Source organism: Camarhynchus parvulus, chromosome 11 (assembly GCF_901933205.1).
Source record: "Camarhynchus parvulus chromosome 11, STF_HiC, whole genome shotgun sequence".
Classification (NCBI taxonomy): domain Eukaryota; kingdom Metazoa; phylum Chordata; class Aves; order Passeriformes; family Thraupidae; genus Camarhynchus; species Camarhynchus parvulus.
Window position 1 is genome coordinate 16,042,327 of NC_044581.1, and position 15,343 is coordinate 16,057,669.

A 15,343-nucleotide genomic window follows, 5' to 3' on the forward strand; every position below is an offset into this window, starting at 1 on the left:
AGTGACATAGATGGTCGTCAGTGTCAGTAGAGGACCATTATTTCCATGGAAGCAGAGTGTTGGTAGGGCATTCCTGCTTTGGGGAGAATCCCTTCAGTTTGTGCTATCAGACAGACAAAATTCAGATGTGATGATTTGAGAAGGTCCCAAAACCCAAAATTCTTGTGTGTGCTTTCCTCAAAAGTCTCTTTGGTATTCACAGGTAAGAGCTTTAGAAGTAAATATTTCCCATAAAAATCCATTTATAGTCCTCTTTAATGGGCTTTTTTTTTTGTTGTCAGGTTTGCAATGTTATTATGAAAGGATTAGTGAACATTATCATAACAGAACATAATGAATTAATGTTTGGCAGCCCAAGGGATACTAAAGATCTGTCATTTTTTGCAGTAGGCACACAGCAGTGTTGACGATGACATGTATAGCTTGATTTAATGCTTACAAAGCCTGGAAGTTAGAACTTAGCTGAAGGTTCCTGCCTCCATTGGCAGAATCCAGAAATTATAAAACAGGTTCTGTTCATGACTGAGTAATTCTTATTATTGAATGGAAAGTACATAAAATATTCAGTAGCTTGAAGCATAGGCCCCATAATAGATGTTTTTCTTCAGGGAACATAAGGAATAATGCATTTGATGTTACTACTTCTTGTGAATTGAGAAATTCATATTTTGTCCCTAGCTCAGCCCAGCTGGCAGATGTTTGCTCCCCTTCCCTTAGCCCTGCCTGGTGTGTGCTGGCTGCTGGAAGGCCAGAGTGTGTTTCTGATTCCCTGTGCTCCAGGCAGGGGCTGTGGCTTCCCCACAGCACTGTCAGGCAGACGCTGTCAATAACCTTTGCAGGGCTGAGGCTCTGCTTGGTCCCAGTGCCCCTCTGCCACAGACTGTGCTCCTGGGAAGGGGAAGGGCTGCAGAGTGTGATCTACATCAAAGGACACATTCCAGCCCAGCCTGGACCTGGATTTGTCCTGAAGAGCTGGGGAGGAAGAATACCCACAGTGGTGGTGCCCGGTGAGCAGGAAGCAGGCAGAGAGGTCAGCTTAGTTTGGCTGATGTTCATACAGTAGTGCCTGGGGAAGAATTTAAAGCATCTCCTGGAAGCTGCATCTCCTTATTTCAGGACTTTTTCAACAAGAAGGAGGTTTACTGCTTTACCAGATCCTCACTTCTCAGTCCCCAGTAACTGGCAGGTGAGTGATCCACATGGACTTCCCTTCTCTTGGAACAGTCCCTATCTTGGTTAGGACTCAGCACTGAACATGCCTCATTTTTGCTTTCAAAGCAGTGTCAGGATAAAGTTCCTCAGCACTGTTCCTTCAGATCTCACCTGCACAGAGCTGCCTTGGAGATGTCCTGCACTGTCCACACAGACAGTGAGCCACCAGCAGCACTTTTTCTCCTAATCACCATGAGCTCCCTAATAACATGATCTTTTCCTTAGTTTCTTGTGGCACACTCAAGACTCTGAGCTCCTCCTGACCTGTGCACACAGCCCTGAACACAGTGGCATCCCAGTGACTCTGTAAGGCTGCACTTCAATTACAAGAGAAATTATAATGTTAATTTATTTTCTTGATGCTTTTGAATAGGATTTGCTGAAAAATAAAGGAAATATGGGATATGGATCATGTTACCATAAAACCACATGCAGTGAAACATTCATCTGTCTCCAGCATTTCATGTCTTCTGGGCATCTGAGAGAGTTGAGTTTGATTTACACAATCAAGCTATTCATTAAATATCTGTTTGAGTTTTGGGCAGATGCATCCTTTACCTGAGTGATGAAATCTGACCACAGGAAATTGAGCTATTCCTTTGTGAAAAGACCCCATTCTGCTTTATAAAGTGAGCCTTGCAGCAATACGCTTCCAGAAAACTGCCAAGCTTTGTGTACCAAATACCGCTGTAAGGGCTCAGCAATAAAGCAGTTATGGACTTGCGGGGGATCCAAGCACACAATAGCACATCTTTATGCAATATTTCCTCTTTCAACATCCCCCTCCAACACTGTAATTCACTGACAACCATCGGTTCATTTGAATTCCAAAATTCTAGCCCCAAACACTAAGCAGTTTATAGTCTGAATTCCTGTGTGGGCATATTAATTACTTAAATCACTAGTCCAAATCCCATTCCAAAGAGCTCTTGCTGGGAGTCCTTCAGGAGCAGACTGATCTATTATTGCTTACTGGATTGTACTGTGTGTCAGAGGCATCTCAGTATTTCTATCAAGAGCCCTCTGGATATCTGGCTCTTGTGAGAGCACTAAGTGGTTGTGAATGAAGGGAGAAGCACCAATACATGTTGGAGAATATATCTCAAACGATCAGTGAAATTATACCCTCCCTCCTAGGGATTGGCTTGGAAGGTTCTTAGCCAGTTTTAGAAACATCAAGTATCCTGAGGCAGATGGGAGAGGCTGTAAAACCTCCTGCTGTGTTGAGTGAGGCTCCTTATCTCGAATACCACCTTGCAGATAAAGACAGGGAAGAATCCTGCTGGTTCTGGGATACACAAATTCCCACTGTCTTTGCTGAGAGGAGGACAGCTCAGGTTTGTCTTGCACATATATTGTTGTGTATTTTAGCTTTTGTGTTGTCATACAAATAAACCATGAATTTTTGCTTGGTTTTGCTTTTTTGGGTCCAATTTCCCAATTACACAGCAGCAGAAAAACAGGATAACCTTCTCCTTATGGGACAACCAACAAAGATGCAAGGGAATGCACACAGCACTTATAACACTTGATATTTACTTATAACCTCCATATTTTATTCATGAATTTTACAATTCCAAATATAATGAAACAGTTAGAGTATTTTATTACAAAGCTTATAAAATAATTAAATATTACACGTATAATTTTTGCTTTTTTTACACCATAATTCATACTTTGTGACACTACCATTTTTCTTTCCTCAGTTCTCACTTAGGGAAGTGAGCAAAGAAATATAAAGGAAAAGCTATGCATTAATAAATTAATTATTTTACATCAAATAATAAAAAGGACACAATTATAAAAACAAAACAAAAACAACCTTTTAGTTTTCCTAGAAAAAAGGTTACAATTACACAATGTCCAATATCAAGACAGAGCAGTGTAGGTTGAGATATGTTTCCAATAATTTCCTAAAGTAACACAGAATACATGTTTTTAATTTAAATTGTTTCAGAAAGAACTGCTAATTTTAAGTGACCACTGTCTGGCATTAGTGCTGAGCTGGCTAATCCTACACTGAAACCATACTTTAAAAAACACTCAGACTGAACTACATTCATCAAAAAAAGTTGTGGGATTGGGTAGAATTAGATAAATATGTCCCTCATAGGCACTCCCCAGAAAATTACAGTAGGACACAGCTCTGTCTCGGAATGGGTTTGGCAGATAGGTTGGGGTTTTTTCAATGCAGAAACCTTCTGAATGGCACCATTTGATACATGGTGCCATCAAACATCTCGATACTGAATGGCCACAAATATCAGCATTTTTACAATTCTTTAGTTTGCTGGTAGATTCTGAACTAAATACAAGCATTAGAAGGGTGTATAAAAATAGAATTGACTTTTATTTGGTAAGAGTGAATAATCCACTTATCTTTTCATGCTTTTTTTTTGTGTGTGTAACATGAATAAATAACTGTTTAGAGAAGTTCAGCATGAATTAATGGACTGCAGTATTCTTGTTACTTGCTTTGGGTAATGGATGAATCAAAATTTGCAGAGAGATTTGAGATTAGAAGGAAGACATTCTTCAGTATCTTGGCATTCAAACAATCTAGCTTCTGAAACAAAACTACTTTAAAATATCAAGTTTAAATTTTAAAATTACATATCTAATGAGCTTAGAAAGTTGAAAAGATAACCATTGAGCTCAATCAATCTGAGTTCCTTGAGTTAGTTGAAATATGCAATTCTATTTTACTTGTAACACAGCAATATTAAAAGTCCAAATATTCTACTGCTGCATATTTCTAGGAATACATTTCAAGTTACTAGTTAACCACCTCTGAGTTTCTACACAAAGCAGAAAATGAATTCTTCAAAAATTATAAAAACATTAGCATGATGCACAACTTGCTTTTCCAGCAGCAAGTCTGGTAGAGAAGCACCATAATACCTTTGTAGTGCACTATTTACTTCTGGTGGCCACACGTGTGACACTGCCTTCTCCAGCCCTCAGCCATGGATGTCCCTCCAGGGCAGCAAACAGCTTCCTCACCCTGGGACAACAGTCACAAAAAATAGCAAAGGACACACTTCTGATGGTGTGCTCTGTCCTGCTGCCACGCCGCTTCCTCCTCCAGCTGCCAAGCTCTCCTGCTTTGCATTCTGATAAATCAGCCAGAAAAGGCTCCCTTGCCTTAATTTCTTCCTCATAACATGTGACAGTGCAAAATGACACTTTTAAAGAAAGAAGAACTTCCCCTTGAGTCTCAGTGTTCAAGTGATCCATAGTACCCTGTGCTTTAGTGAGGTCAGCAAATTAAGAAAAAATAAGAAAGAAACATTCCTTTTTCAACATAAATCCAATAATTACTGTACCTCAGACATTCCCTTAGAAAAAATGTCTCTCCCATCAGTGGTTTATGTGGCACCATGTCTTGCCTCAAAGCAGAGATAAATCCAACATAAATTGAAGAAGAAAATCCTGTCACTGAAGGGTTCAGATAACACGCTGCTATCAGTTCTTCTTCGTACATGATTTACAACATTGCTTGCCATAAAATTTGTGGTTACAGACACCATGCTGGGGCACCAGATGACACCAAGTGAACAAATCCACACAAGAAGGATCATCTGAAGGAGAGAAACCCAAGCAATGTGGTAAGGATGTGTTTTAGCAAGTCTGCAAGTCCAGCAATAGTCCCACACCCTTGTATGCCTTTGGTAATATTAAAAACATGATGGGTGACTTGATTCAAAGGAGAAGAAACATGAGTGAGCTTTCATCTCAAAAATACCAGTTTCTTGCTTTAGTTTAAGCGCCATTCAATTTTTGCCAAGAGATTTGTTAACTTGATCGAGATAGAACTAATATTATAGGGGGGTCAAAAGCTGAAGGAATTAAAAAATTTGGATCACACTTCATAGCTCAGGAAGACAGGAGGAAGTTTCACATTAGAGGATAAAAAAAGCCATCTGTGTTTACATCTCTGATTACAGTTGCTCCAAACCCAGGTACTCATACAAATGAGCCTACTCCATATTTGGTACCAGTTGCTGGCTGCCATCATCATCATCATCACGTGGAGCTCACCTGCACACAGACCTCATGGAACTCAGAATGCCTGGGCCCTGCACAAAGTGCTCTGCTCTGTGCTTGTATTCCTGCACTTTCTGGAGACACTTCTTTCTCTCCCTTTTACTCTGCAGGGAACCTCAGAAATCTCTTTTCTCAGACACTTCAGTTAGGTGTCATGATTTAGCTTTTAGGGTCTGGCTATGCCATGTTGGCAAAATCTTAATTAACTACAATGGGAGAAGAGACTTGTTAACCATGGTTAGTTCTCAAAAGCCCAGCTTTTCATTACAAATACAGCCAAATTATATTTTTCAATTAAAATCCTGTTACTCTTTGATTTATGTACAGATATCATTTATACACACAGCTCCATGGCTTTAAAAACACCTCGTAGCTGCTCCTCTCTCGTTTTGCAGTGGATGCTTTATGTTTCTTTAAAAGAGGAGAGTGATGATTCATATGGGTGATTTATAAACAAATTCACCATGTCTGAGAGAGCAGTAAGACTCAATGGGGTTTAGCAAAATTTATAGCTAAACTGAAATCTCCTGCAAGCATGGGTAAAGATTTTGTTCAGCTCTCACAGCTCTCAGAACTACTGTTTACATGGTCAATAAAAGGAATTTACAAGGAGACTGAACAAAAATCTCCCCACCACTGTCTGCATTCTTAGAGCAGTTACTGAGTCACAGTACATAAATGCTCCCTCACAGAGCACAGACAACTTCTGCATGTTCCATGGACCAGGAGGCATCTCCATCTCTATAGCAACTTCTTTGGTTTAATCACCACTTCTCTTTTTTTATTCCCTTTTATATGATGGCAAAGGTGATTTTTTATGCCTTTATCACCCTAAAATTTATTTGAATGAAAAAGAAAATAATCTACTAATAATAATTCTTTTTAAATGCCATTTTTCCTCAGGTTTTAAAAACATTAGCTCGTCTTTAAACTCTAATGGTAGGGAAGGAAATACTATTCTTGAACAGGAACTGGGGAGCTCAGGACTGAACTGCAGCCTTCCCACTCCACTGCACTGCCTTTCTGTTCTGCATGGAGTGTCAGGAGGGATCCAGCTGGGAGTTCAGCACCAGACTCCCCATTCCTTCACCTGCTGCCACCAGACAGAATTTGGGAGGGCCCAAAGCAGCAAGAGATGAAAAGCACACACCACACCAAGGAAGGAAAGCTGTTCTGATGAAGACAGGAAGGAGCTCTCCTGCCATGAAAGGGTGAATTAAAAAAAAAATAGAAATTACTGTTTAAAAAAGGTATAAGCACTAAGGAAGCCACGTTAATAAATCTTTATGTCCCCTTTGAAGATCAGAGGGCAATGCTAATATTGCAGAGGTATGGCTGAAATTGGGACCTAATCCAAGGACTATTGGAAGGAACACAAAGAGTCCCACAAAATTCAGTGGGTGGGGATCAGGCAGTCAGGTCCTTATTTCTATTTACCCAAGTAGTTATAAGTTGTTTAGATTTTCATTCATTTGAAGCAGCTGGATTTACTTCGAGTTACGGTGACCATAACTGCATCTAGAGAGGGATGGAAATGACCCAGTTTGTCTAGGAAAATGTGCAAACTCTCCCTGAAACATTAATTTCTTGCCTGTGATCACTGAGCTGGAGCTGCATGGCTGATAATAGAGACTGATTTGCTTCAATGTGATTCCAGCCCAGCTGGTTTCCTCTCTTTTTGCTGCTTTAGACAGAAAGTTAGAGAGCAGCGAGGAGATAATTGATCTCTAGAGCCTGACGACCCAGGTATAGTAAAGGGGAAAGGGCTCCTGCAGATGTGAGGAGAGAGAGAAGCAGGCCAAGGCCAAAATTAATAACAGACAGTACTTCAGACATGAAATATAGCAGGGGAAAACCGAGGTGAAAGAAAAGTCCTTGCTATATCCTAACAGAAAAGGAAGTTATACAGAAACTCTGAAGTACAGCAGAACCTTTTAGGAATGTTAATTTGAAGTGTTAGGAACATTTACTGATAAAAACAGCAGAACTATTTACTTATCCCTTTTAGGACCATTTCATCCCCATATCCTTGTTTGGATTCAGGTCCCCTGATAGGTGAGTCTGATAGCCCGCATGTCTCAGGCTGATGCAGCAGAAAGGTCTGTTAGGATCTCACTGGGTTTCACAGGGATTTTGTGCACAGGGAATGCCAGGAATTGGGCAGACATGGGGGTGGTTGGCTAATGTCAGTTTACAAGATGTAGTGCCAGAGCTTGACCTCTGCTCCCAGCTCCATTACCACCTTCCTCACGCAGTCCAGCCTAGATTTTATAGAGGTTGCTTTCAGCTCCCAGTTTTAAAAAGGTAACAAGTGAATTAATGTGCAGTATTTTGAAAGTCACAGTTTAAAGTGCTTTAGCATACCTAGATAACCAGATTATGTGGGACAAACATGGACCTCCATGAGCATTTTTCATGCAGTTAGGAAAGAGTAAACAAACAGTAACCATCCTGTAAGCAAATCTCTGGAACAGGGTAATAATGCATCACTCTTTGTCTGTGGTGGTGCTGAGAGAATTCCCCTTCCCTCATTCCATGTGGCACAAAATCCCTTGCTCCCCACTCCCTTCTCACACTGAAGAGGTAGAGAGATAGAGTAGACATTAAAATGAAGAGAGACCCTAATTTCATGTTCCCTGACTGCATGTCATGCACTGGTCAGAAGCAGTAAGATGGACATTCTAGGTAAACCAATTTTGGAATCCCAGGAGCTGGATGGAGTCTGGAAGACTAAAAATATATGGCAAATTCTTATTGTTTAGTTCCAAAGTTGCTATTATTCATCAAAAGCAGTACCAATCAGCATAGAATGCTTGTGTTTTTCAACAAGAGAGTAATAAAGGTGCAGTTCAGAACCAAACAGCATGACTTTTTTACATACATCTTTTAACGTATGCTTTTTAAAAAAAATCTCCAGTTTTACTCCCAAGTCTGCTTTAAGAGGGCTCACTTGGTGAAGAAGAGATGCTGTTAATATCAGATAGTTACTGTAAATCTGGAAGTCTGGGGAAAAAAAAAAACCAGCTATGAAGGAACAGGCCAGATCAGTGGTGTAGCGAAAAGGTGATGTTCCCTGCGTATAGAACTCAAAGCACCAAGCCTGCTGCAGCATCTTGAGCTGAGTTTTACCTCTTTTCACGGGGACTGGGCAGAAGTTGGTGTTGCAGGCTCTCAGGACAGCTGGTTTCTGCTGGGGCAGGCAGCCAGCAGCCGGCCTGCCCTGGCGCAGGCACTGCACGCTCCGCGTCTGCACTCCCCCGCCGCAGGTCACCGTGCACTGAGCAGAGGGAAAACAAAACCTTGGCTTCATTGCCGAGACTCTGAGAGCCCTGAAAGCCAAAGGGAGAGCTTTCAAGGGCCTCGGATGAGACTTTCAAAGCAAGAGAGGTCAGGATCAGGTGTGCTGCTGTCCACCAAGCCCCATCAGGACCAACTTTTCAAAGACGTGTGTGTCTTGTGGTTATTTAAGGACTCAGCTAAAAATCTGGTTCCTAACTTAGGCATTGAGACAGAAACTGAGCACTTTAGAAACCTGTTCCTGATTGTTTGCATGGATTTCTTTTGATCTCTAAGCCTCTGGGCCCAACCCTGCTGCCTGAACACAGATAAAAATCCCATCAGAACCATAATTATGGCAGTCTCTGGGGAAAACCACTATGAGCTTGCAGGAAGAGCTATGAAGTATTTTAAAATTAATAAGCCTCTTACTTGTATGTGTTTCATGAAAAGTTGTCTTTAAGATAAATGTGATCATTTTCATCTGATTGCAATTGTCAGGCATACATTGTTTCATGTAAATATTATTAAATGGGTGAATGTCTCATTGATATATGACTCATAAAGTAGATAAGTTCCAGAAATACAGAAGCTTGTTTGCAAGAATGTAGAAACAAATACAGACTGATCCCACAATTAATCATAGTATTTAGGGAATTCCAGGCAATCTGTGCAGATGCTCAAATACACTGTGCACAGAGATATGCAGTAGTTCAACCACAGTGCACTTTGAAGAAGACTGAGAAGAAAGTGTTGGAAAATGGGTGTGGAATGTAGTGCCTCTCAAGCATGAATAACATTTTTAAGCGACATTCTTCAGTTTCAGGACAAAGCACTGAGCTGCACCAAAGTGCATGATGGATGTGGACCAACTGCATCCCATCTCAGTGGCTGAGTGTTGTGGTCCTCCTCAGGGAATGGCCCCGTGCAGGAGGCACCTGGGGCCTGTGAGCACTGGAGGCAGCTCCTCTGTGCCACGCCACCTCTGATTGCCCATTCCTACCTGCTGCCAGGGCGAGGAGTACCAGCCAGACACCATGTTATACAACGTCTGTGATGGACAGGCTCCCTTGTTACAAGCTTCCTCCAGGCTGGTGTTTGGTTTCTTGATGTTCCTGCATCTCCTCTGGGGGAAGGTGACCAATTTCCCGTGGGCGCTCTTCTCGCCACATTTGAGTTCTCGCTGCCGCAGGCCGGGCCCGCAGGAGGCTGAGCACTGCAGAGGCAAAGCACAGCTTCTACAGCCTCACAAACACAGGCAGATAAAGGGGAACTTGTGGTGTGTCAGACACCCCAGATTGTGCATTGTAAAAGCACCACAGAACTAATCCCACAAAGCCCATGCTCTGTAAAGGGTAAACTGAAATATGAACCCCAGACAGTGATTAACAAAGACATTGGGGTCCCTCCATCTGCATCTGGGGTTTACAGCTCCTCACCTAGAATACCTGATTTTCAAACCACAGCTCAGCTCTCTTTCCTCCCCATGGTTTGTGTGTCCCTGAGCCAGCGTTGCCAAGAGGGCAGGCAGTGAGCCATGGAACTGCACCACTTTACCTCACTCCATGAAGAAATCACCCACTGGAGCCGGTCATTTTTGGGACAGCGTCCGAGCACACAGGTCTGCTGGGACTCAGGCTTAGGCTCTGTGCCACACATGCTTTCAGGCAAGATTTTCACCTTGGGAGAACCAGGACTCTTGCAGTAGACATCCCGTTTCTTAATACCTCTGCCACAAGTCTTGGAGCACTGTGATGGAAAGAAATACTTCTTTGAACTGGAGGAAATGAAAGCTGGCATCATTTGCTTTTTCCAGCAGAGCACAGAAAGCATGGCTAATGTACTGTACAGCTGCCATCGTGATATAAGAAAACCTGAAAGCCTATTGGTAAATAAGTAACAGTAACATCTGTGTGTCACTTCTAAAACATTGTCCTAAGTGCTTTCTTAAATGTAAGCTGTGAACTCTCTCAGCCCCCATGCAGAACAGACAAGTAATCTCTTTTCCATAGATGAGGTAAGTTGGACTTGTGAGCAAAATGGTTTTGTGAGCAAAATGCTTTTTCCCTGCTCAGCATAGTTGAAAGCTGGTCCTAAGGTCCCACCACAGAATCTTCCATGGCAAGATGCTCTCAGCTATTTGTCATTTTGTCCTCACCTTGGCCTAGAGGGATGAGACCAAGGCAGAGGAAACTGTCCAGGGAATTGATACATAACTCCGCCAAAGGAGACAGAATCTGATACAGACAATGGTTAAGGAGATACTTTAGTTGCCAACTGCAGCGCAGGACGAAGTCACCAGGATAAATACTCACTGCTGAGCCGTGGTTCAGCGGAACAGACATGCTGTGGTTTGCACTGCCTTTCATACAACAAAATGCCTGAATGAGCCATTTGTGAGGAAATGAAGCAAAGAGCCCTGAAATAATGCTGCCAGCTTCCTACCTTCTTGCATCCTCTTCTAACTGTCCTTTCTACTAATAACTATGGGGCATGTTCCAAGGCAGAATCACTCAGTGTATCAAATGACAAATGTCTGTAAAAGATTTCATGAAAGCACCGTTGTGCTGAGGGCGTAACAAATATCTGCATGCTGAAAATCTGTGGGTTTAATCCTTCCCCAAACAAAATGATCTTTTCATTTAAAACGACACTGATTTCTGCAGAGAGCCTGGGTTCAAATTAGATGTTAGGAACAAATTTCTCCTCTGAGGATGGGCAGGCCCTGGCACAGGGTGCCCAGAGCAGCTGGGGCTGCCCTTGCATCCCTGGCAGTGCCCAAGGCCAGGCTGGACACTGGGGCTGGGAGCACCTGGGACAGTGGAAGGTGTCCCTGCCATGGTAGGGGGCAGGACTGGATGGGCTTTAAGGTCCCTTCTGACCCAAACCATTCTATGATTCTATGATTATACATTTTTTTTTCTTCTTACCACCTTTAAGTCTGTAATATAACAGTTTTCAGCTGAATCTTAAAACCTTTACTAACTTGTGCAATAGGCCTGTTCACTATATTCAGCAGGACTGGTGAACTTAATTTTTATGGCCTTATTTTAGAATTGCAACTTGAATTTTACACCTCTTAAAGAGGAGGAAAACAGATTTTTTGTAATGGTCTTATTTATTTATTTATTTGCCTTAGAAGAAAGAAAGTTTGTAAGTGTGAATGTATTTGAAGACCTGGTTTATAAAATCTTCTGCTACACTCAGGGTTTCTTCAGACACACTGGAAGAAAAAGTCCTTTTTTGAGAGTTGTGCTGTACTACTGAATAGTAACTGGAACAGTTACTCATCTGTTATAGAACATAAACTCCTTGTAGAGGCAGTTTGTGCTCAGCTGGGGGTGCTGAGGTCAAGATGTCTTGAACACCTAAAGAGCGACAGCACCAAGAACAAAACACATAAGTAATACATTTTTCAGCTAATTGAAATCCATCTTGAATCTCACTAAAAGATGGAAAAACAAAATGAATGTAGATCTTTTATAAGGATACTGTCAGCTCTCTTTTAAAACCCAGATGTGTGATTAATTTGAAGGATAATTTCATTTAACCTTACATGAACAGCATCAACAGCAGTGAAAGATGGAGCAGAGCTGAGTTTTGTGTGTTTTTAGCTCAGGTGTTTCACTGTCAGGTGTGTAAAGCAGGGTATGCACAAAGGAATTTGCCCTCATGGCAATAGCTGCAGCAGCACTGCTTGCAGGAGAGTTACTCTAACAAAGGCATAAGCACAGAAGTGAGTAGTCAATGTATAAATCACAAATTTATCAATCCACAATCCATAGACACATGTGCATTAATATGCAACTCTAACCCCAAATATTTCTTCATTCCTTGACTGCCTGCCATCTCTAAGAGAAGTCAATGCTGCTTGGGAAGTAATCTCATAGAGGGTTGTTGATCATAGAGCCTTAAATTATGAATCCAGAAAGAATTTTCCCTCTGTTTGTATGTACCTAAAAGAACACCACGTGCACTTCTGGCAAGCCCTCGTGTGCCAGCTCCTCTGAAGGCTGGTGACAATGCACATTTAGTTTACATGTTTATACAAACATGGTTTACATATTATCTTCAAGTAAAAAAAACACATGGAAAGCACTGATCTCCACAAAGTTTGCTCTGTTGTTTTGGGGGAGAATTTTTTGCAGTGTTTTCATTATGCCAGCAGATAAAAATGTAAGTTTTTCTCTGAATTACCTGAGACCACGGGCCAGGGCTCCATTCGGGTGGGCAGTCCTGAGCACTGCACACTTGCACCTGTGCTGGGGTGCTGACAGGACACAGGGAATGGGCCACCACCTCCTCTCTTTGGAAAGCCTTTTTCTGGACACACTGAATGAGGCGACTTTGCTGTCCCCCTCCACAAGACTTGCTGCATGAGCTCCATTCACCTGCTGACCAGCTTAAAGGAGGAAACGTGTGTTAGAAACACAGGAGTGCAATTAGCTGTAGAAAATCAATAAAAACAGCCACCTATCAAATGTGAATTATCCAGGGATCCTGCTCAGCCTATCTCCTGGTGTACTGGTATCTGTTCAAGCAATCAAAAAGCTGCAGTTACATGATCTATTTTCAAAGCTTGGAACTTTCTGCTAGAGATGAAGTACAAGTCACTCAACTAGAAAAACAAGTATTGTTTATTTATAGCTTTTACCCACTAGAGCCAGCTTGCCTATGAATCTGACCTGGAATCCTGAATTCCACAGGGACTGAAAGAGATGCTGCTATTGAGGCAGGTGGAGTACTTAGAAGATAGAATTAGTAAGATAGAATTAGATAAGATAGAATTTACTTGAGTATGTAGGACTGTGTTTGTGCTGAGACACACTCCACTCACACAGGGTGACAAATGTTGGCATTTCTGTCAAACCCTACTGGCCCTACAGATATTCATCCAAAAGAACTTGCTTGCTAAAAGCAGCAGTCCTGTCCCTGATATCCTGAGGAAATGAAAAGGCTCTGAAAGGCTGAGAGCGCTGGGGCTGTTCAGCCTGGAAAAACAGAGGCTCCAGGGTGACCTAAGTGCATCCCTCCAGTACCTGAGGGAAGCCTGGAAGAGAGCTGGAGGGGCACTGTTCACAAAGGAATGCACAAGGGAAAGGGGGAATGGCTTTAAGCTGAAGGAGGGCAGGTTTAGATTTGATATAAGGAAAGGAATTGTTCCCTGTGAGGGTGGGGGAGGCACAGGGTGCCCAGAGCAGCTGGGGCTGCCCCTGGATCCCTGGCAGTGCCCAAGGCCAGGCTGGACACTGGGGCTGGAGCAGCCTGGGACAGTGGGAGGTGTCCCTGCCATGGCAGGGGTGGCTCTGGATGGGCTTTAGGGTCCCTTCTGACCCAAAGCATGCTGTGACTTTATGATTCTCTAACTCAATGATTTACAAATCTTTAGACTAATAAAACTGGCAGACATTTGATGCAGAATCTAAATAAAACAGAGGCAATTTAACCAGCACAAGCTGTTGGGTGATGTGTGCTCAGGCACGGGGACACTGCAGATTACACGCCATGTCCCTCAAGTGACACAAAGTCTGAGGAGTTATTGCCAATTGCTTGGGCTAAGTTCAGTTTGGAAATGCCAGGAGCTGCTCACTATTTCTATTCTTGAAGCTCTGAGTGGGTCCCCAGGCATTGTGGGACACTTTGCAAACATGCAGCCAAATGTCTTTGTCCTTGAAGGCTTCCAATGTCAGACCATAATCACAGCCAGATAGGAAAACAGAAATGAAAAAGCAGAAGAAATTATGAATGACTAAATGATTACTCACTGAGAACTCTTATTCAAAGACCCAGCACTGAAATTAAACTGATGATTTTTAAACAGTTTGACAAATTTTTAGTAATTTATGTCATGGAAAAGGTTCTTGTCTCACATCTGACCACTTGGCCGATCCTGCTTCCACAGTTTCTCACAGCATCAATCCTGTGACCACTGGAATAGCTGCTTACATAAAGCTTTAGTGACAGGAAAGCTTTCTTTACCCTGTTTGAAAGATGCACAGGGTCCCATTTGCCTGTCTATTCACAGCTGCTTGAAAACAAAGCTAATTTTAATTGTAAAAAATTTATAAAAAGCCTATTTTTGAAAAATGTCTTTGGGAATAGAAAAAATCCCAGCTCTCAGTATCTAGCGACTTCAGAAACTGCCAAAAGCAGTGAGAAATGTAAAAGGCATTAATTTAAGGACAAAGAAATATTAATGTGAAAAGTCAGTCGTTATGTAATTCCAGAACATGTCAGAAGTTTCCTTTTTGTCTGATTTATAAATATTTGGGCCATTGAACTACAAACTTCTGAGAAAAGATTTTTAATCCATTTTACAACTTCTAATTAGTTTGCCCTGATGTTTCTGACAATGGCCATTGGTGGAGTGACCAGAAGTGTTCATTTTAAGAGTTTATTCACCATAACTGCCCAGAAAGTTCCCCTCTTCACAGAGCAGAGGGCAGTAAACCTACTTTAATGTCCTCTAGTAAACTTCCATTTTCCAAGATTATCTGGGCTGTGATCCAAGAGTATCTTTCATTAGTTCAAATAACTAAATAATTATGACCAGATTTGGCAGCTCTGAAATCCAACAACAGCAGTGTACAGTGCTGCTGCCTTTCTGTGTGGGACAGTAGTTTGGGCTCACTCAGACTAATCAGCCTTTGTTCTTATGCAGCAATTATTCCTCACTGACCTTCACAAGTCTGGAGCCTCTTTTATGTCCCCAAACTGACACACTTGTATCTCATCTGTCACCTCCTTCCCCTGCCTGTTCTTTCTGCCTGGTGTATTTGGGTTTGCTTTATTTGCTGGCTGTTAAGCA

At 42.1% G+C, this 15,343-nt stretch overlaps 1 protein-coding gene across 3 annotated transcripts in view; it reads right to left on the reverse strand.

The window, feature by feature from the left end:
• Window positions 1-2,746: 2,746 nt before the first annotated feature.
• The window catches only part of ADAMTS18 (ADAM metallopeptidase with thrombospondin type 1 motif 18), a 78,077-nt gene continuing 65,480 nt past the window's right edge, over window positions 2,747-15,343 (reverse strand). For all 3 annotated transcript variants that reach the window (XM_030956019.1, XM_030956020.1, XM_030956021.1), the window contains 5 exons: window positions 12,733-12,937; window positions 10,093-10,284; window positions 9,539-9,751; window positions 8,389-8,536; window positions 2,747-4,793 (listed from right to left, as the gene is read on the reverse strand). In XM_030956019.1, the coding sequence (XP_030811879.1) occupies window positions 4,678-4,793; window positions 8,389-8,536; window positions 9,539-9,751; window positions 10,093-10,284; window positions 12,733-12,937 (874 nt within the window). In that variant the 3' untranslated portion in view covers window positions 2,747-4,677. The remainder of the gene's footprint in view (window positions 4,794-8,388; window positions 8,537-9,538; window positions 9,752-10,092; window positions 10,285-12,732; window positions 12,938-15,343) is intronic.